The 23,407-nt window shown below is 42.9% G+C and overlaps 1 protein-coding gene across 1 annotated transcript in view; it reads right to left on the reverse strand.

Annotated features, from left to right (window-relative positions):
- The window catches only part of LOC308393807 (uncharacterized protein), an 810,936-nt gene that overhangs the window by 14,370 nt on the left and 773,159 nt on the right, over positions 1-23,407 (reverse strand). Inside the window, exons 20-22 of the mRNA XM_080877817.1 lie at positions 8,307-8,483; positions 4,404-4,580; positions 1,036-1,209 (exon numbers count right to left, since the gene is read on the reverse strand). Coding sequence (XP_080733943.1) covers positions 1,036-1,209; positions 4,404-4,580; positions 8,307-8,483 — 528 coding nt within the window. The remainder of the gene's footprint in view (positions 1-1,035; positions 1,210-4,403; positions 4,581-8,306; positions 8,484-23,407) is intronic.

The following is a 23,407-nucleotide window of genomic DNA, read 5'->3' on the forward strand; positions in this document are numbered from 1 at the left end:
TTGAAGCTTGTTGGCCTTTCTGTGGAGGTTGGATGTTCTCCCACAGTCCAATGAAATGCTGCTTAGGTTCATTGGTGCTTCTAAATTGGCTGTAGGTGTGGATGTGAGAGAGTGCTTCTCTGTCTCTCTCTGTTGGCCCTGTGATGGACTGCTCACCTGTGCAGGTGGACCACGCCTCTTGCCCTATGACAGCTAGGGCACAGGCTGCAGCCCTGTGAGCCTAAGCTGAATAAACAGTTAGCAAAAATGATCCATAGATGGCCTGAAATCCCCCAGTTAGCAGTTTGGTAGATAGCTATGACATGCTAATCCCATCCAGCAGCTGTATTCTACCTGTAAGCTGATCCCTGCTGAGCCAAAGCACTTTTTCATATACAAATTACAACCTTTAATAGAAACCTATTGGTCAGTATCTTATTAGCCTGCTGTTAGCTTCATTCCACAGAAAACTGAGAGAAACTAACAGAGTTGATAAAGAATAAAGAGAAATGTGCTGATTTAAAGCCTTTGAAGTGCTTCAGATGATCTCTGTCCACTTCTGTCCACTCATTCATTCATGTAAGCTTTCTAATGCAGCTTTGATCTTCACAGTCTGCTTCATGAAACTCATTCTAACCCTGAATGTCAGAGTGTTCCTCCTTCTCTTTCCCATCATTCATGCTGGCAGTGGAGGAGATTTGGATGTTGGACTGTGTTTTGGATGATGTGTGTATGTTTGTGTTGGACTGCTGTCTGTAAAGCAAACGCACATTTTGCTTTGGATTTCAGTGTCAGACAGACTTTAAGGTGGAATGAAGAGTTGGAGAGTTTCACAGTGAATTATCCAGTGGAGGATTTTTCTTCTTCTTTGAAGGTTTGAAATGTGAACATTGTTCTGCTGCAGTCAATGGACTAAACCAGAGAAGAAGAAAACAGACTTTACCATGAAGATCCTCAGTGTGGATCAGTATAATATCAGCCTGATGTCTGCAGTTTAGTGTCAGCACAACTTTCACATCATATTCATCTCAGCACAACTAAAACATGCTGACTGACCCCAGAGTTTCAAGTCCACATCCTGGACTCTCCAGGAAACCACACAGATGCTTCACTCCTGAATCCTGCAGCTCGTTCCAGCTCAGCTCCAGCTCTCTCAGATGGGAGGGGTTGGACTTCAGTGCTGCTGCCAGATAATCACAGCTGATCTCTGACAAACCACAGCCCCACAATCTGTATAAAGAATGAAAGATGTAAGTTTATTAGACAAAGTGTGAGCTTGAAATCATTCAGTGTTTCATCATCTGTTCAGAGCTGAAGAAGGTTCAGAATGTAGAAGTTTAGAAAATGGAAACTCCAAACAGCTGACAGAGTTCATACGCCTTTGTCAGGGTCAAATTCAAGCAAGACCATGTGAAAATTAAAACACATCATCCTAGGTGAACTTAAACACCTTTGTTCCCCTTTTGTTAAGACATAGAAAAGTACACCACACAAAAATACTGCAAAAGGAAACGGTCGCCTTATATACATAGTGTATAAACTCAAAATGCACATTTCACTTCAAATTAAGATTAAGGCTTTGAACAGATCACATAGTTCAGTTCAACATATAAGACTTTAAGAATGCACAAGCATCTACTTAAAATCTATTTAATTTATCATCCATGATATTATTTTGTACAATTCCAATGTATTTTGTTCATCTCCCTTAAATAAACAGGCAGTCTTAAAGTATGAAATATTCATATACAAACACATATAAATGTGTGTACTGTCTCAGTGGCTGATAGTACCCCACAGGCCTCAGTGTGAGCTTGAAGACATTTATAATGTTTAAGTAGTTTAATGTGCAGGTGCTGACGATAAACACATTTTGAATGAAAGCCGGGGAACTTTGGTAGCACAGAAACAAGTGGCTATTCTTTGTGACTATATGGATCACTCACAATACCATTATTTCACACAAAGGCACCAAATTAATACTCAAAAAAGCTGCAGCAATACACACAAATATAAACAGTACTTGGTGACAACTTTGCTTTTAGCCTTTAACCCTTCTTGACTACTTTTGATGTGGCCTCTATATTTTACCTTTAAAAACAGTTTATCTTGCCAATCTGTTATTTTCTCATTTTGACCAACTGTATCAGCACAATTTATCTAAATTCAGACAAAATTTAAAATACAAGTAGAAAGTGATATTTTGACTGTAAAAACCACACACATGTTTAACGAATCATCTTCATAACTTGAAATGCAAATAGAGATTGTACACTTTTAAAAATACGCACACGTTTTGCAAACAACAAAGTTATATGGTACTATTTACCAAAAAATGCAGCCAAGGCTCAGACGTTTTTCATATAATCATTTCAAACTATTTACAGAACAATCAGGTGTCAAACAATAGTTTGTGTCACTCTAACACATATGAGAACAGCACAGGGATAAACCTGCAGGTCTGACAGCAGGTGTGTCACTCAGCGTTTACACTGCAATCTGCCTTTGTTGGCTTTAAGGCAGCAACTGTGACGATCACTAGTAGAACTGACACACAAAACAAAACAACAGCTACACACTAAATACACAAGACAACAAACTAACTTGAGACCAAACACGGTAAACGTCACAAATCTCTCACGTATCAAAACTCTCTCTCTCTTTCGCTCACTCGCTCTCTCTTGCCGGTCACTCCTAAAACTTCCCCCTTTTGCTAAACAACCAAATGTCATGTTTCCATATCATTTTTGATTGGTCGACATGGTACATTTTCCCACCTATAGGGCTTTGGAGCGTGATGTCACGGGAGATGGGCCATGCCCCCTTCCGCCATGACAGTAGGCCAGCCAAAGGATACCATTTCAGCTATGGATCGTACGTGTTGTGTTGGCGGTTGCAACGTTAGATCACACGATCGTGAAGGCAAGAAGCTGGATAACGGGCTCTCTTTTCATCGTTTTCCATCCTGGAGGCAACGTGAGGGATCCCATGTATCCGATATTACTAAACAAAGACGTCAGGCTTGGATTGCAGCGGTGAGACGAGCGGATATCGAGTTCTCTGCAATCCCCAGCTTTTTGTTGGTTTGCTCACGGCATTTTCTTTCCGGTGAGTTCTAAATTAATTCATATCACTCTTGAAAGGCTTTTAGTGTTATTTTCAACGTGCTGAGGTCATAGATAATGAGATAAAACATGCTAATGTGTGATGCTGCAGAACCACATCATGTCGACTGAGTAGCTTATGATTTGGCATTATTGCAGGCAAACCAGCATATGAAATGGATGTAACAAATCCAGACTGGGCACCAACACTGCACATGGGGCATGACGACATACCTGTATCAGACTCGGACCGGCACTCAAGGCGTACGCAACGGAAGCGAAAAAGAGCACCCATCGGAGGTAAACAACCCCCCCCCCCCTCTAAAAACATACTAAATTGCTATCACTGTACACTAATCCGCACATAACTTCCAGATGAATCACACACCTGTCATTGGAATATTGGTGTACATTTACCTTATGTCTAATTTTATCTTACAGGCTTTCGTTATGCAGCTGCAGAGTCTGAAGGTGTGCCCCGTGCAGAAGTGATTGATGAAGATCTGACAGAAGACCAACAGCAAAATCACAATGTCATGGAGGCAGTGGACAGCAGTTGTGTTGGACAAGTGGAGGTTGAGGTACCAGCTGCAAATGTGGATATACTGAAGAAATGTAAACCTTTTAAAATGATGACAGATTACAAACTCTCAGCTGTGTCTGTAATCAAACCTCTGTAACTTTGCTTCACTTCAGCAGCATCAGCTCATGTTCACATGTTGATTCATGGTTTGCTTCAGTTTTTGATGGACTGCAGAATATTTTGAAGGTTATCTGCTATAAAAAGCCAGAACAGGAAAATCTGCTTCATGTGTTTCTGTTTGATCCTCAGTGACTTTGACACAAAGGCCTCTGCTGTGATGATCACACCTCTGATCAAGTCTCACAGTGTCAGCTTTGTTTTTATACATATGGATATGTGCTGATAAATGATCAGAGTTATAATATTTCCCACTGTCTGTTGTGTGCAGTGACCTTTGACCTGCTAAAGACAGTCAGCTGTGGATTATTCATTGTTGTGTCTGATACTTAGAACTGTGAGGAAGAACACTACACAGTTAATCAGGGTCCCCTCTCTCTGAATCAGGGAAGGTGGGCAGGCCGCGTGTGGGCCGCGGGCCATACGTTGAGTCTCACTGTTTGAAATGTGAACATTGTTCTGCTGCAGTCAATGGACTAAACCAGAGAAGAAGAAAACAGACTTTACCATGAAGATCCTCAGTGTGGATCAGTATAATATCAGCCTGATGTCTGCAGTTTAGTGTCAGCACAACTTTCACATCATATTCATCTCAGCACAACTAAAACATGCTGACTGACCCCAGAGTTTCAAGTCCACATCCTGGACTCTCCAGGAAACCACACAGATGCTTCACTCCTGAATCCTGCAGCTTGTTGTTGTATCTCAGGTCCAGCTGTCTCAGATGGGAGGGGTTGGACTTCAGTGCTGCTGCCAGATAATCACAGCTGATCTCTGACAAACCACAGCCCCCCAATCTGTATAAAGAATGAAAGATGTAAGTTTATTAGACAAAGTGTGAGCTTGAAATCATTCAGTGTTTCATCATCTGTTCAGAGCTGAAGAAGGTTCAGAATGTAGAAGTTTAGAAAATGGAAACTCCAAACAGCTGACAGAGTTCATACGCCTTTGTCAGGGTCAAATTCAAGCAAGACCATGTGAAAATTAAAACACATCATCCTAGGTGAACTTAAACACCTTTGTTCCCCTTTTGTTAAGACATAGAAAAGTACACCACACAAAAATACTGCAAAAGGAAACGGTCGCCTTATATACATAGTGTATAAACTCAAAATGCACATTTCACTTCAAATTAAGATTAAGGCTTTGAACAGATCACATAGTTCAGTTCAACATATAAGACTTTAAGAATGCACAAGCATCTACTTAAAATCTATTTAATTTATCATCCATGATATTATTTTGTACAATTCCAATGTATTTTGTTCATCTCCCTTAAATAAACAGGCAGTCTTAAAGTATGAAATATTCATATACAAACACATATAAATGTGTGTACTGTCTCAGTGGCTGATAGTACCCCACAGGCCTCAGTGTGACCTTGAAGACATTTATAATGTTTAAGTAGTTTAATGTGCAGGTGCTGACGATAAACACATTTTGAATGAAAGCCGGGGAACTTTGGTAGCACAGAAACAAGTGGCTATTCTTTGTGACTATATGGATCACTCACAATACCATTATTTCACACAAAGGCACCAAATTAATACTCAAAAAAGCTGCAGCAATACACACAAATATAAACAGTACTTGGTGACTGTTAAGTCTAATTGTTGAATGTTGCCATTGTGTTTCTTAAATTTGTACAGTCTTAGTTCAAGCAGTAGGATCAAAGCCATTCCTTTGATCCTGGCCACCTCTCCAACCACTCTGTGCTGGGGGAGGTTTTATTGTAGATACATCCTATCTGGAAGATCTGTTTCTTTTGATGTAAACTTCCTGGGTTTACGACCCTTTGGTCAGCAGGAGGTCTGACACACACACACACACACACACACACACACACACACACACACACACACACACACACACTCTTACAGAAGTTCACACATATACATAAAATGCTTTGTCTTAGAACAAAGGGGGCGTGGCTTTGTTCTGACGTGTTTTGTGTGAACTGTCTCCCAATAAAAGGTAGCAGCAGGAGGTCAGATCTGTGGTCATTTTCGTGGTGGACACAGACGAGGCCTCCCTTTCGCAAATAATTGATCGATCGACTGTCTTGTTTTCTTCATGATGAATAAGTCTCTAGAATTAGCGGGGCTTGTGGAAACACAGACCCAACAGTGACAACTTTGCTTTTAGCCTTTAACCCTTCTTGACTACTTTTGATGTGGCCTCTATATTTTACCTTTAAAAACTGTTTATCTTGCCAATCTGTTATTTTCTCATTTTGACCAACTGTATCAGCACAATTTATCTAAATTCAGACAAAAGTTAAAATACAAGTAGAAAGTGATATTTTGACTGTAAAAACCACACACATGTTTAACGAATCATCTTCATAACTTGAAATGCAAATAGAGATTGTACATTTTTAAAAATACGCACACGTTTTGCAAACAACAAAGTTATATGGTACTATTTACCAAAAAATGCAGCCAAGGCTCAGACGTTTTTCATATAATCATTTCAAACTATTTACAGAACAATCAGGTGTCAAACAATAGTTTGTGTCACTCTAACACATATGAGAACAGCACAGGGATAAACCTGCAGGTCTGACAGCAGGTGTGTCACTCAGCGTTTACACTGCAATCTGCCTTTGTTGGCTTTAAGGCAGCAACTGTGACGATCACTAGTAGAACTGACACACAAAACAAAACAACAGCTACACACTAAATACACAAGACAACAAACTAACTTGAGACCAAACACGGTAAACGTCACAAATCTCTCACGTATCAAAACTCTCTCTCTCTTTCGCTCACTCGCTCTCTCTTGCCGGTCACTCCTAAAACTTCCCCCTTTTGCTAAACAACCAAATGTCATGTTTCCATATCATTTTTGATTGGTCGACATGGTACATTTTCCCACCTATAGGGCTTTGGAGCGTGATGTCACGGGAGATGGGCCATGCCCCCTTCCGCCATGACAGTAGGCCAGCCAAAGGATACCATTTCAGCTATGGATCGTACGTGTTGTGTTGGCGGTTGCAACGTTAGATCACACGATCGTGAAGGCAAGAAGCTGGATAACGGGCTCTCTTTTCATCGTTTTCCGTCCTGGAGGCAACGTGAGGGATCCCATGTATCCGATATTACTAAACAAAGACGTCAGGCTTGGATTGCAGCGGTGAGACGAGCGGATATCGAGTTCTCTGCAATCCCCAGCTTTTTGTTGGTTTGCTCACGGCATTTTCTTTCCGGTGAGTTCTAAATTAATTCATATCACTCTTGAAAGGCTTTTAGTGTTATTTTCAACGTGCTGAGGTCATAGATAATGAGATAAAACATGCTAATGTGTGATGCTGCAGAACCACATCATGTCGACTGAGTAGCTTATGATTTGGCATTATTGCAGGCAAACCAGCATATGAAATGGATGTAACAAATCCAGACTGGGCACCAACACTGCACATGGGGCATGACGACATACCTGTATCAGACTCGGACCGGCACTCAAGGCGTACGCAACGGAAGCGAAAAAGAGCACCCATCGGAGGTAAACAACCCCCCCCCCCTCTAAAAACATACTAAATTGCTATCACTGTACACTAATCCGCACATAACTTCCAGATGAATCACACACCTGTCATTGGAATATTGGTGTACATTTACCTTATGTCTAATTTTATCTTACAGGCTTTCGTTATGCAGCTGCAGAGTCTGAAGGTGTGCCCCGTGCAGAAGTGATTGATGAAGATCTGACAGAAGACCAACAGCAAAATCACAATGTCATGGAGGCAGTGGACAGCAGTTGTGTTGGACAAGTGGAGGTTGAGGTAGCAGCTGCAAATGTGGATATACTGAAGAAATGTAAACCTTTTAAAATGATGACAGATTACAAACTCTCAGCTGTGTCTGTAATCAAACCTCTGTAACTTTGCTTCCCTTCAGCAGCATCAGCTCATGTTCACATGTTGATTCATGGTTTGCTTCAGTTTTTGATGGACTGCAGAATATTTTGAAGGTTATCTGCTATAAAAAGCCAGAACAGGAAAATCTGCTTCATGTGTTTCTGTTTGATCCTCAGTGACTTTGACACAAAGGCCTCTGCTGTGATGATCACACCTCTGATCAAGTCTCACAGTGTCAGCTTTGTTTTTATACATATGGATATGTGCTGATAAATGATCAGAGTTATAATATTTCCCACTGTCTGCTGTGTGCCGTGACCTTTGACCTGCTAAAGACAGTCAGCTGTGGATTATTCATTGTTGTGTCTGATACTTAGAACTGTGAGGAAGAACACTACACAGTTAATCAGGGTCCCCTCTCTCTGAATCAGGAAAGGTGGGCAGGCCGCGTGTGGGCCGCGGGCCATACGTTGAGTCTCACTGTTTGAAATGTGAACATTGTTCTGCTGCAGTCAATGGACTAAACCAGAGAAGAAGAAAACAGACTTTACCATGAAGATCCTCAGTGTGGATCAGTATAATATCAGCCTGATGTCTGCAGTTTAGTGTCAGCACAACTTTCACATCATATTCATCTCAGCACAACTAAAACATGCTGACTGACCCCAGAGTTTCAAGTCCACATCCTGGACTCTCCAGGAAACCACACAGATGCTTCACTCCTGAATCCTGCAGGTTGTAGTTGTCACTCAGCTCCAGCTCTCTCAGATGGGAGGGGTTGGACTTCAGTGCTGCTGCCAGATAATCACAGCTGATCTCTGACAAATCACAGTCCATCAATCTGTATAAAGAATGAAAGATGTAAGTTTATTAGACAAAGTGTGAGCTTGAAATCATTCAGTGTTTCATCATCTGTTCAGAGCTGAAGAAGGTTCAGAATGTAGAAGTTTAGAAAATGGAAACTCCAAACAGCTGAAGCCAACAGGAAGCAGCTTCAAATAAACACAACAAGAGAAAAAACTCTGAATGTTTCACATTAAAGTCGTACATTTATCATAAAAACAGGACAAAGACTTGAAAAAGTCGTGTTTTTCGTTCCAGGAACCACATGGCTTCACTTTTAAAGGTGAAGTGTAAAAGAAATGGACATATTTGAAGTCCAACACCTTTTTCCAGTCACATTATTAAAGCAGACAAACTACAAGCTCATTTTCATTCCAACAAGTCATCTTCTGACCTGGACTAACAACACTGGTCTCTATGTGCAGCTGGCTGTGAGACCAGTGCTCAGGGAGCGTCTACAAAGTGCAACACTGAAAGAACATCACACACTCATTTGCTTCCATCATCCAACCTGAAGAGGAAACAGAGACGCCTCCCCTTCAAAGTAAATGCTGCTCCTTTTGGACACAGTATCAAAGAAAGTCTACAGTATAACATAGAAAAGACAGAACAAAGTTTTGGTTGTTTTTAAATTGTGCAGAAATGAAACTACACTAAGCTCAATTATGTGACAGACATTTCATCCCATGTCAGTTTGGCCTCATCCTGGGCCGGATTATCCAGCACACACTCTGACCACAGGCCCAGGGGCCACGCACAGCTGGGCTCCATCCAAGAGACAGGAAACAAACCAACACAATAATAAAAAGCACCATGTGATCTTCTTACATCTTCAAGACAAACATAGTAAAAACATGAGCATATTTGTTTCCTGATAAAATGATGTGACAGGTAGAACAGAGTAAAGTGGTGGTGTTACAGCCTTTCTCCCCTCTGCTGCCGAGGCTGTTAGTCTCTCCCAAACTCAGCTACAGGACTTCCAAATGAATGAAAGCAGCAGAAGTGGCTTTACAAATGAAAGAGGAAGAGGAGAAGAAGAGGAGAGGGAGGCCACCCTGACCATCACTCCAGCTGAAAACATCACACTTCCATTAGAGTTGGTGAGAAAATGTTGAGCAGGATGAGCTGCTGGCTAATCTGGAGGCTGTAGCAGCAGCTCACAGTCACAGTGGGTTTCCACTCATGAAAAAGCTCTGGCTGCTTCATTTCTCATCTCATATCAGAGACTTTAAAGCTTCACTGAAGCTGTACTGTGATGCTTCCATATTCCAGTGAGGCCTCCATAATGATTTCAGCTGTTCTGTACACACACTGTGTGCCCTGTATGGCTCAAAGTCTCTGCAGCCTGTTTTTATCTGCTATCATCAGATCTTCATCATCCTCATTCACATCCCTCACACACTCTACAGCCTCATCAGCACTGACTTCATCTTCACTGACTGATGGAGCACAACATGAACCTGTGGAGGCTGAAACACTGTCCTGTCAAACATCTCCCCGTCACCACTCCACTTCTGTCAGCCTTTAAATGAACCCTGCTCAAGTCTGTCACTTCTGTTTGGAGCCAAACGAGGTTAAAGATTGTGCCACTACATTCTTGTCTAGAAAATATTAAAGTGTATTTGGTGACACACAAAAAAGGGTAAAAGTATAGTTTGGGTCCACACATGTCCAAACCCTGGTGTGTAGGCCTACTTAGTATTGAGAAAAGCCCACTAAAAGAACGCCCACCAGACCAAAGCAATGGTGTTGACTTGGTCAGCATTAACCCCGCCCCCTGACTTTGATGGGTGAAGCTGACAAATAAAATGTATTTATGAACAACGATGCAGGGCCAGGAGTAGCAACGTGAATTAAATAAATACATCATTAAATAATTCATTAAATGTGTCAGTAAAATAATTAAAATAGAAAACAAACCAACAAAATATGTAATTAACTAATTTGAATTGTACATAAATACATAATGAATTATTTTAAATGAAATTAACTGATAATTAATTATCAATATATTTTTTTAATTAATTATATACATTTTTAATTAATCACTGAAATAAATAATTCATTAGTGATGTATTTATTTAATACAACCATAAAATTATTGCTAGTTTAATCAAAATAAATTTAAGACATCAATATTAAAGGTTAAATTATGATAATGAATACATGCAACTATAACTGATGACGTAAGAATTTGGATTTTTTAAGCTAAAGCGAAGGTGCTGACTCACTTGGCATGTTAGGCTACGTTCACTCTGCAGGTCTTAATGCTCAATTCCGATTTTTTGATCAAATCCGATTTTTTTATCTGCTCGTTCACACTACAAATAAAATGCGACCGCAAACGCGCTCTAGTGTGAACGCTCAAAGCGGCCCGCATGCGCAAAAGAAGACTTCACACACAACGTGCTCTGTTTAGACCCAGAGCAAAGAATATTGTTTGACAGATGGCCCTTAATATAAAGACTTCGGACTTTACGTTTCCCAATTTTTGCTTTAAGTTATTTTGTTATTTACATAATAATGTAAATAACCTAATAATGATCCTTATTGCTGTTTTAAAGGAGCGGTGCTTCAAAGGATAGCTGCAGATTTCTGTCAGAATCTGCAGATTATACAGTACAAATAAAAAGTTCACGTTTCTCCAACGCTGTCTTCCCAACAGTTTCACTGACATCTACACGGGATGGCCAGGAAGCGTTTGCGATGTCTTATCGGGCGCTGATAATTGGCGTCTGTCTTGTGTTGGTGACGTAAAAGACGGATTTAATGCGACTTGACCGTTCAAACAGCAGTCGCTTTCTAAAACATCGGATATGTATCGGATTCAGCACCACATACGAAAGTGACCCAGATCGGATTTGAAAATATCGGATTTACGCCGTTCACACTGTCATAGCATGATCGGATATGGGTCGCATAGGGTCAAAAAAATCGGATTTGATGCGCTTTCGCCTGCAGTGTGAACGTAGCCTTACTCTCAAATCCTCCCTAATAACAAGAACATAATTACACTTTAGCCACAAGAGGGCAGCAGCATTAAGTCGCATGTATATAAAGGTACAGTGATTATATTACAGTGATTTTGACAAAAACAAAACAGAAGTTCATGGCAGTGTGTTTTTCATAACATACCAACCAAATTAAATAATAAAAACTTTATAACTTACAGAGCTTTTTTAGAGGCTTTGACCACTGGCAGCAGCCTCAGAAGAGCCTCCTCTGAAGCAGAGTATTTATTCAGGTCAAACACATCCAGATCTTTTTCTGATGACAGTAAGATGAAGACCAGAGCTGACCACTGAGCAGGAGACAGTTTATCTGTGGAGAGACGTCCTGATCTCAGGGACTGTTGGATCTCCTCCACTAGAGAACGATCATTCAGTTCATTCAGACAGTGAAACAGATTGATGCTTTTCTCTGCAGACAGATTCTCACTGAGCTTCTTCTTGATGTACTGAACTGCTTCTTGATTGCTCTTTGAGCTACTTCCTGTTTGTGTCATGAGGCCTTGCAAACGAGTTTGATTAGTCTTCAGACCCAAGAGAAAACGAAGGAACAAGTCCAGGTGTCCATTGGGGCTCTGTAAGGCCTTGTCCACAGCACACTGGTAGAAGTATTTCTCTGTCTCAGAGCTTGTTTGTTGTTCTTCCAGCAGATTGAGTCCAGAGTTGATGAAGGTCAGGTGGACATGAAGAGCAGCCAGAAACTCCTGAACACTGAGATGAACAAAGCAGAACACCTTGTTCTGGTACAGTTGTTTCTCCTCTTTAAAGATCTGTGTGAACACTCCTGAGTACACTGAGGCTGCTCTGATATCGATGCCACACTCTGTCAGGTCTGGTTCATAGAAGATCAGGTTTCCTTTCTGCAGCTGATCAAAAGCCAGTTTTCCCAGTGACTCAATCATCTTCCTGCTCTCTGGACTCCAGTGTGGATCTGTCTCAGCTCCTCCATCATATTTGACCTTCTTCACTTTGGCCTGAACCACCAGGAAGTGGATGTACATCTCAGTCAGGGTGTTGGGCAGCTCTCCTCCCTCTCTGGTTTTCAGCACATCCTCCAGAACTGTAGCAGTGATCCAGCAGAAGACTGGGATGTGACACATGATGTGGAGGCTTCGAGCTTTCTTGATGTGGGAGATGATCCTGCTGGCCTGCTTCTTATCTCTGAATCTCTTCCTGAAGTACTCCTCCTTCTGTGGGTCAGTGAACCCTCTGACCTCTGTCACCATGTCGACACACCAAGGAGGGATCTGATTGGCTGCTGCAGGTCGTGTTGTTATCCAAAGGCGAGCAGAAGGGAGCAGGTTCCCTCTGATGAGGTTTGTCAGCAGCTCATCCAATGAGGTGGACTTTCTTGTTTCAGTCAGGATTTTAGTTTTGTTGAAGTCCAAATTAAGTCGACACTCATCCAGACCATCAAGTATGAACACAACCTGGAAGTCTTCAAGCCTGCAGATTCCTGATTCGTTAGTTTGATTAAAGAAGTGATGAACAAGTTCCACCAAGCTGAACTTTTCCTCTTTCAGCACATTCAGCTCTCTGAAAGTGAATGGAAATATGAACTGGATGTCCTGGTTGGCTTTGTCTTCAGCCCAGTCCAGGCTGTATTTCTGTGTTAAGACTGTTTTCCCAATGCCAGCCACTCCCTTTGTCAGCACTGTTCTGATTGGTTCGTCTCTTCCTGGTGAGGCTTTAAAGATGTCTTCTTGTCTGATTGTTGTTTCTGGTCTGTCTGGTTTCCTGGATGCTGTTTCAATCTGTCTGACCTCATGTTCCTCATTGACCTCTGCAGTCCCTCCCTCTGTGATGTAGAGCTCTGTGTAGATCTGATTCAGGAGGGTTGGGCTTCCTGCTTTAGCGATGCCCTCAAACACACACTCGAACTTCTTCTTCAGTTGGGCTTTAAGTTCTCGTTTACAGAGTGGAGCAAATATTTCTGAAGGTAAGAAATTCAGAAAAAAATATTATATAATAAATATCATAGCCTTTCAGTACCCTGAAAGGATGAATGTCTATTGGTCCATTTCTTGAGCTATTAGGAAAGATCAATATTCAGTCTTTAGAGAAATTCTCTTACTGCTCTGCAGATGGTCAGCCATCTCATGCTGCTTAAGTCTCCTCAAGAAGTGGAGTGTGATCTTCAGAAATGCTTCTCTGCAGCTCTTTCTTTCATCTTCATCCTCTCCTTCAAACATCTCCTCATCCTCCATCTGGCTCTTTAAAGTTTCTGGGTGATCTGGACTCAGAAGCTTCTGGATCTTCTTCAGCTCGTTCTTCACAAACATGGTGATGTTGTCCTCCAGCCGCTGGAAAAGAAGACTATATGAATTACCCAGTGGTAAATGGACTGGTTCTTATATAGCTCTCTTTGATACTCTGTGCACACAAAGCTTTTTATACAACATGCCTCATTCAACCAAGCACATTGTTCTATGCTTAAATACTTTCTTTCACACTCTGATGGATGCATCAGAGGGCAGCTTGGGTTTAGTACGTTACCCAGTACATTTGCCAGCCAGGGTTTGATTCACAAACCTTCTGACTAGTAGCTGACCTGCTCCCCTCCTGAGCTACAGTCACCCCAATCTGACTGAAATCATGGAGCCCAAACTCTGACTTATGTTGGACACACTGACAATCCTCTGGTCCACAAAGTGCAGCATAGAGGTGACTGAAAAGAACAAATGTAAACGTAGTACTACAAACCATAACCACAGAGTCCAGGTGTGTTTGATGTTGCTGTGCAGACTGACCAGTGGAAACCTCTGCTCTCTGCTGGTCCACTCTGTGGAGGAGTAATGTATAATTAGCTCATGTTATGTCTGTCCACACACAGACACAAGCTAAAGGTCCATGAAGTGATGTTTGGATGGGTTCAGTCAATCAGATGACTGTCATGGTGGAGCTTTGCTAGTCCTGCTGATCCCACTGAGAATTAACAACTCAGTTTCCAGATGTCTGTAGTTTTCTGCTCAGTTTCTTTAGTCCCAACAGCTCTTACCATCTCCTGCATAAAGCTTTCCCTCCATGCTCAGATGCCCTGGAACAAGGTGCTCTCTTTATATCAGTGACTGGTTTAAAGGGACAACTTGCAGTGCTCGCCAAACTTTGTGTCAGCAAAAGTAGTTCTAATGTTTCTTACATTTATTACATTTTTACACACACAAATCAATGAACGCAAAAACATGAACTTTTCAGACATTTTGTTTTACAATGTTACAAAACTCAGTTCACAACTACACAGTCAGATTTACAAGTACAAAATATTTATGACCACAGTTTGAGCCGATGTATGTCCCGAGTCTGTGGACTCAGTGGTTTTGTTTTGATTGTTCTTGTCTTTTGTTACAATTTCATTCTGATTAAGATTTTCTAGTTCTGAGGTTTTGGTTTCTGTGTTCCCTCTGTACTGTGTTAGTATTGTGTCTCTGTGTTCACTTCCTGTTTTATTTTGACAGTGCCATGTCCTATGTTAGTGTGTCTACTTTTGCTTCCCCTTGTCTGGTTATGTCCAATGAATCCTGCTGTGTCTCCCTTTTCTCATTCCCTGATGGCTCTTTTGTGTATATGAGCCCTTTGTTTTCTCCTGCTTGTTGCTGGTTCGTCTGTGTTGTCTCCCCGTGTCTCCGTTTAAGGTTTCAGGTTAGTTTTTTGTTTTTTTCAGTAGAGGTTATCTTAGCTTCTGCACAGGCCATCTCCACTGCACTTCACCGTTTCAATACAGCTCACTCACTTCACAGCAGTGTCTGCATCTTGGGTCCTTTATTAAATTCAACATGGCTCGCCCCACTAGCCGTGACAAAAGATGTGAAAACAATATCCAAAAAACATGAGGGACAAACAGGGAATAGTTTTAAGGTACAGGGCCAACAAACTGAGTCTAGCCATGAACTCAGAGTTGATTGAATTAGCATTTTGAATTGGCTGATCTGAGCAATCAAGTCTATGTTCACTTTCAGTTAAGATTATACGTGATTGATGTAAAAGAAAAAAGCCATCATCAGCAACTGATTCTGATTTAGCAGGTTTTCAAATGTAAACGGTACCCATCCCTAGCTGGCTGTAGTTAAACCTTTACTTAAAAAGCATCCCTAGACCCAGCTGTACGGCTTATCTACTGAGCAGCGCAGTGTCAGAGTGAACAACACAGGAAAATGATCAGAGATGCCCAACTCAGATATTTCAGTGACGCACACATCCCGCCCGTGGGAAAGCTCCAAGTCTAGTGTGTGACCTTTTTCATGAGTGGGACCAGTAACCCACTGGGTCAAGTTAAAAGAGTCAATAATATTTAAAAAGTCCTTGACCAGAAGTTTAAAGTCACAGCAGACATGGATGTTGAAATCACCAAGGCAGCCTCATCAGAAGACATAGCACACCCAGCTCTATCTGTCCATGAAGCCAGATAACACACACCAATGAGTTAAACTGCAGGAATGTCTTAAAGACACAAAGACCTGGATGGCCGCTAACTTTCTGCTTCTTCATTCAGATCAAACTGAGGTTATTGTACTCGGCCCTGAAAAGCCTAGAAATATGATCTCTAAGCAGATTCTTACTCTGGATGGCATTACCTTGGCCTCCAGTAACACTGTGAGGAACCTTGGAGTCATTTTTGACCAGGACATGTCCTTCAACGCACATATTAAACAAATATGTAAGACTGCTTTCTTCCATTTGTGCAACATCTCTAAAATTAGAAATATCCTGTCTCAGAGTGACGCTGAAAAACTAGTTCATGCATTTATTACTTCCAGGCTGGACGACTGTAATTCATTATTATCAGGATGTCCAAAAAACTCACTGAAAAGCCTTCAGTTAATCCAAAATGCTGCAGCAAGAGTGCTGACAGGGACTAGAAAGAGAGAGCAGATTTCTCCTGTTTTGGCTTCCCTTCATTGGCTTCCTGTTAAATCCAGAATTCAAAATCCTGCTCCTCACATACAAGGTCTTAAATAATCAGGCCCCATCTTATCTTAATGACCTTGTACCAACCAACTTGTACCAATCAACCAACCTAGATGGCGCCGTGGATGGTCGCCCTGGTGCTTCAGTGCGTTACTTTTGTTTTGTTTTTGTGCATTTCTTCTGTGTCTGGGCACTCCTCTGGATATTCGTACACCAGAGAAAAGCTCCTTAACTACAGGACTACAACGCCTGTGGATTTATTTCCAATATTTGTCGCATCTGCGGCAGATTTACTGCTGACTCTGACCAGGAAAGCGAGACGCCGAAAGAGAGGAAAGCGAGCCGGCGCACTCGTGCGTTTGAGGAGACGCGGACTGCGAACCGCTCTTCCTGGGATCTTCCTTTCTAATGTACGCTCACTCGGGAATAAGATTGACGAACTGGCCCTGATGAGAAGCATGAACAGAGACTTTGCCTCCTCCTGTGTCTTATGTTTTACGGAGTCGTGGCTCAGTGAGAACATCCCAGACTGCGCGCTCAAACTGGAGGGCTTCCATCTGCTGCGCGCGGACCGGCAGGCCGCTCTCTCCGGTAAGTCCAAAGGTGGAGGTCTCTGCTTCTACATCAATAGTGGCTGGTGCACAGATGTGACAGTGATTGCTCAGCACTGCTCTTCCTCTCTGGAATATCTTTTTATCCACTGCAAACCGTTTTATTCTCCGCGGGAGTTTGCTTCATTCATCCTGGCCGCTGTTTACATCCCGCCAGACGCGGATGCGCAGGCAGCTCAGTGCGCACTCGCAGAGCAGATTCTCCACACGGAGCGGACATTCCCGGACTCTCTCATCATTGCTCTTGGGGACTTTAACAAAGCCAATCTGAGCCATGAGCTTCCGAAATACAAGCAGTATATTAAATGCCCGACCAGAGAGGAGAGGACATTGGACCACTGTTACAGCACGATCAGCGGGGCCTATCGTGCGGTGCCCCGCGCTTCACTCGGACTTTCTGACCACGTCATGATCCACCTAATCCCCGCGTACAGACAGAGGCTGAAGCTCTCCAAACCTGTCGTGAGGACTAAAAAACTGTGGAGCAACGAGGCTGTGGAGGAGCTTCGCACGTGTTTGGAGTCTACAGACTGGGACACAATGAAGGCTGCTTCTAACAGCTTGGACGAGTTTACGGACACTGTCACCTCCTATATCCACTTCTGTGAGGACAGCATTGTGCCATCACGCACCAGGGTGAGTTATAACAATGACAAACCCTGGTTTACCCCTAAACTCAAAAAGCTGTGGCTGGAAAAGAGAAAGGCGTTCAGAAGCGGAGACAGGGACTGCTACAGAGAGGCCAAGTACAAGTTCACTAAAGAAGTGGACGTTGCTAAACATCAGCACTCTGAGAAGATGCAGCAGCAGATCTCAGAGAATGACTCGGCCTCTGTGTGGAAAGGTTTTAGGAATATCACAAACTACAAGCCTAAAACCCCCCACTCCACTGATGACTTGCTCTTGGCCAACACCCTTAACGACTTCTACTGCCGTTTTGACGAGCCATCAGGCAGCCTTCACACCTCCAACGGCCCCAACAATAGAGACACTTTGGACACTAATTCCCCCACCTCTCCCCCATCCATAGAGCCATCACCACCTTCAAACCGTTCACCTACAACACCCCCCTCCTCACCCCACACAAAAGAGGATTTCACACCACCTCCTCCCACCACAACTCTTCATATTCATGAAGCAGACGTGAGGAAGCAGTTTAAGAGTCTGAATGCTCGGAAAGCTCCCGGCCCAGACGGTGTGTCTCCTGCCACCCTCAGACACTGTGCAAACGAGCTGGCCCCAGTGTTTTCTGGCATTTTCAACTCCTCACTGCAGGCATGTCATGTGCCTGCCTGCTTCAAGTCCTCCACCATAATCCCTGTCCCCAAGAAACCTAGGATCACTGGACTAAATGACTACAGACCCGTGGCTCTGACATCTGTGGTCATGAAGTCCTTTGAGCGCCTAGTTCTCTCCCATCTCAGGACCCTCACGGCCCCCCTCCTGGACCCCCTGCAGTTTGCATATAGAGCCAACAGGTCTGTAGACGACGCCATCAACATGGCCCTACACTTCATCCTGCAGCATCTGGACTCCCAAGGAACCTACGCCAGGATCCTGTTTGTGGACTTCAGCTCTGCCTTCAACACCATCCTTCCAGACCATCTCCGAGACAAGCTTTCCCAGATGAATGTGCCTGATCCCATCTGCCGGTGGATCACTGACTTCCTGACGGACAGGAAGCAGCATGTGAGGCTGGGAAAGAATGTCTCGGACTCCCGGACCATCAGCACCGGCTCCCCTCAGGGCTGTGTTCTTTCTCCTCTGCTCTTCTCCCTGTACACCAACTGCTGCACCTCCACCCACCAGTCTGTCAAGCTAATCAAGTTTGCAGATGACACCACCGTTATTGGACCCATCTCGGACGGGGACGAGTCTGCCTACAGGAGGGAGGTTGAACGTCTGGTGTCCTGGTGCAGCCACAACAACCTGGTGCTGAATGCCCAGAAGACAGTGGAGATTATTGTGGACTTCAGGAAGCACACAGCCCCACTCCACCCCATCATCCTGACTGACACCCCCATCACCTCTGTGGACTCATTCCGCTTCCTGGGTACCACCATCACCCAGGACCTGAAGTGGGAGCCCACCATCACCTCCGTCATCAAGAAAGCCCAGCAGAGGATGTACTTCCTGAGGCAGCTGAAGAAATTCAACCTGCCAACACGGACGATGATGCAGTTCTACACTGCAATCATCGAGTCCATCCTCACCTCCTCCATCACCGTGTGGTACGCTGGAGCCACTATCAGGGACAAACAGAGACTGCAGCATGTTGTGCGCTCTGCTGAGAAGGTGATTGGCTGCAGACTCCCATCTTTGCAGGACCTGTACACCTCCAGGACACTGGGGCGTGCAGCTCAGTCACAGCTGACCCTTCTCACCCTGGACACAGTCTGTTTGACCTGCTCCCCTCAGGCAGGAGGCTCCGGTCCATTCGCACCAGAACCTCTCGCCATAAGAACAGTTTCTTCCCCTCTGCTGTTGGACGCATGAACAATAACCATATGACTGTCCCCGCCACTAACACATGACCCTACGCTGTGTTCACTGTATCATTCCATGTTTGGCACTGATCACCACCTGCACTCATGTATATATCTTTCAACGTAGCACTCTTAATTCTTACTCTCATGTATATATCTCATGTATATCTCATGCACATATCTTTCCACGTAGCACTTTTAATTCTTATCCCTACTTTTATTTTTTCCATGTCTATTTAAGTGTTATTTATGACACCATGTTTGCACTGAAGCACCGCAGCAATTTCCTAATGTTGTAAACCTGCTCAACATTTGGCAATAAACCCCATTCTGATTCTGATTCTTGTAGTACCATATCACCCTATTAGAGCACTTCGCTCTCGCTCTGCAGGCCTACTTGTTGTTCCTAGAGTATTTAAAAGTAGAATGGGAGGCAGAGCCTTCAGTTTTCAGGTCCCTCTTCTGTGGAACCAGCTTCCAGTTTGGATTCAGGAGACAGACACTATCTCTACTTTCAAGATTAGGCTTCAAACTTTCTTCTTACTTAACGATTAAGTCCCTGTATTCCACCGTTATATGGAAATCAACCATTATAACTTGTGTCAAATCTACTTGTACCTCACAGTTTTCTAAGCACACAGAGAGCAGTAAACCTCAGAGCAGCAGCACATCAGACTGTGCAAAAAATCTAGAAGAGAAAATATTTTGACCCATTTCTAAATGATTCTTGTGACCATGCTGCACCACAACACCTGATCTCTGGTTTCCTCACCTCTTCAATCCCACTTTAATACTTGACTAAACTCATTTTCCTGTTTAGGTGTTGAGGCAAAGCCGCCCATCTACAATGCAGGCAACAGCAAACGGAGCTATTTTTGATTCCCTTTGGGTTTTTTCTACTTTTGTGCTACAAAATGTTCAAGCTGATTAAATTCATTAGAATAAAAGTTCAGATAATTTTCTCATATTAATGTTGGAGGTAGAAATTCAGGGAACTTTGCACAAAAACTGGCAGAAATTTCCTTCAAAGATGGCGTTTTTACTTTAATACTGTGAGTACATTTCAGAGCCTGGACTCTTTTACCTTTACTTGAGTAAAGAAGTTGAATCAGTATTTCAGCTTTAAGAGGGTATTTTAACACAAACATCAGTCCTTCTACTTAAGTATGTTTGACACTTTGTTTAATCATCATTTTTAATGATCAAATATAATTATGTTTGTTATTTGTGGATTTTAAATGTCCTTGACAGAGACAGATGATGATCATTATCCTGCACTGTGGTCTCAGGTTTGGTCGAGCTAGCACAAAGAATGGCTATGTTGAACTTCCTCCTGGGATCTACACTAAGAAGTGAGTCCAACATTAGCAGGGTCTCTTTCCTTTATCTGGATTCACTTTAGCATTCACAGTCACGTGAAGCTTGTTATTAACTCGATAAGTCAACCCAGGGTTTCAGCTGAGCGCTCACATGAAACACATGGTGTTGGCAGCATCTGATCAATCATATTCATGGAGACGTGTATCAGCAACAGAGCAGCTGAGTTTGCAGAAGGAAGTCAAACTAAACCACAGGAACAATATGAGGAGATTACACACATAATAAAATACTAGCAGTAACACAGCTGCTGCAGACAAATCAGTCGTGTGATCGTGTGTGAGAGGAGAAGGACTGTAAAGGAGTTTGGTGTTAAAAGCTCTGTATGAATGTGGGAGACTTTGAAGGGCTTTAAAAAGGCCAATATAAAATAAAAGGCAGCAAAATTGCTGAGTGTGAAAGTCACCAGACTTATCAGAGCTCTGTGATTAAGACCTGTAAGAACACCTGTTTGTACTTGTTGGCATTATATCAAACACACACGTATATTAAGCCTTTGTTTGAACTCTGGTTGAATTTGTTACTTTCAGACTGTGAAACATCACAGAGGCTGCAGCTGCAGATCTTTTATTCACCTGGAAATTTACTTTAAATGTTAGATGGAAAATGTATTGCTCAGTTTAACCAAAGTAAGAACAAGAATCCATAAACCTTCACAAAGACAAACATCTCCCAGAACATTGAGCTGCTGAAGTGTCACTGAAGGGAAAAACTATTTGTCCTCCTCCATCCAGCAACACCTGAAACACCTGAGTGGAAGCTCCTCCCTACACTGTGTTTGAAGCAAAGCACAAAGGAGACACCTGCTGGAGCAGCTGGAGTCCTACAGACACTCAGCCTCTTCACTACACAAACACCTCCTACAACATCCACTCTTTCCACTCTGACTGCTGTGTTTGTGGAAACACTCCAACACACACCGCTTCACATACCAACATAGAAATGTGTGTGAAAAAGAGCTGAGCTGATATTAAACATGAGGATTTATTCAAAAATACAGAGTCAGGAACAACATCTAGACACACATTACCTCTCAGCAGCAGAAGAACAGCCTTTAAAGTCTATAAAAGCATCCTTCGACTCGTTGCTCTTTAAGGAAACACAGCTGGGTTCAGGTCCAGGAGATTCTGGCCTCTTATTGATCCTAAAAGAAAAACAATAAATGTCACAGCTTCATGAGACAGGAAGGAAAAACTGGAAATATTAAATTAAAGACATGATGAACAATCTCGTAAAAATAATGTACTTACTCTTTGTCACATAACAGTCTTTTGTTAAAGTTTACAATAACACCCTTCGAGTCGTTGCTCTTTAAGGAAACACAGCTGGGTTCAGGTCCAGGCTCTGGATTAGTTTCAGGGTTATGTCCAGCTGAGCCTGGTACGCCCCACAGCTCTGGGCTTTAAAACAACACACACAGAGGTATGAGTGTGAATAATGATGGAGCAGTGATGTGAGTGCTGAGCTGTGACATGGAGAAGAGTCATGGACAGTTAGAGATGGTCATCTCACCTCTGAGCTTTGGTCTGGCTCTCATGTTCCCCACACAGAGTGCTTTTAGAGGGAGGGACTCCCTCCTCTCTGTCCTCACACTGATCCATGCTGCTCAGTTCACATCAGCTCACACACACTTTCTACCTTCACCTGCAGAGGAAACACAAATCATTCATGTGCACATCAACTGAGAGCTGCAGAGGTCGTGTCTGATGTGTTGGACTAACATCCATCTGAGACACAGCTTTCATCAGTTCACTACAAAAAGTGTCACAGAGCCCAGTTCAGTCTCCAAATCCTCCATTACTGTAGTCCTACAAAGCAGCAGGTCAAACATGGCTGCAGAGAGCAGCTTTATGTCAGTAACCATGTCCAGGACCGAGCTGACTGCTTACAGAGTTCATACTCTAACTGCTAGCTGCTCTGCTAGCTAAGCTAACTCAGTAACAGTGACTCTGACAGCAGTTACTGTGGAACAGCGGCCGAGCTCAGGACACATTCAGTGTGTTTAGTCTGAGTCCTGGACTCTGATTCAATGGATTCAATCCAGCTCAGAGTTTCATGTGTTCATCAGAATAAAATACATGTACTAATATAACAGAAGTAATGCTCTGAATGCAGGACTGTAATGGAGGATAAATAAGGTTTTTACAGCCTGAAAGAAACATTCAGTTCATATATTTGTAGACAGTGAAGCAGTTTTTAATACTGCAGCTGTTTCCTTCACCTGTGTGTGTGTGAGCCACACCTTCATGTGCTGCTGTAGAAATATGTGGTCTGACTGCTCAGACTGAGTCTAGGAGGAAAGTTCACACGCTGGAGAAAGTTTTGTTCCTAACTTTGTCAGAGTTCGACTCCAAAGACAAAGAAGACGGAGCTCACAGTCTGTAGATGGTCCTCAGTGTGTGTGTGAAGCACACAGGAGTGTGTTTATGTCAGCAAATCAGTGTGTGAAGAGTCTGGGGGAGTGTGTGAATGAGACTAAACACTGAAACCAACAGTCCAAGAAAAGCGTCTGGATTTCTTTAAGTTTAACTTAAA

This window comes from Rhamphochromis sp. 'chilingali', assembly GCF_963969265.1.
Source record: "Rhamphochromis sp. 'chilingali' genome assembly, chromosome: 1".
NCBI lineage: Eukaryota > Metazoa > Chordata > Actinopteri > Cichliformes > Cichlidae > Rhamphochromis > Rhamphochromis sp. 'chilingali'.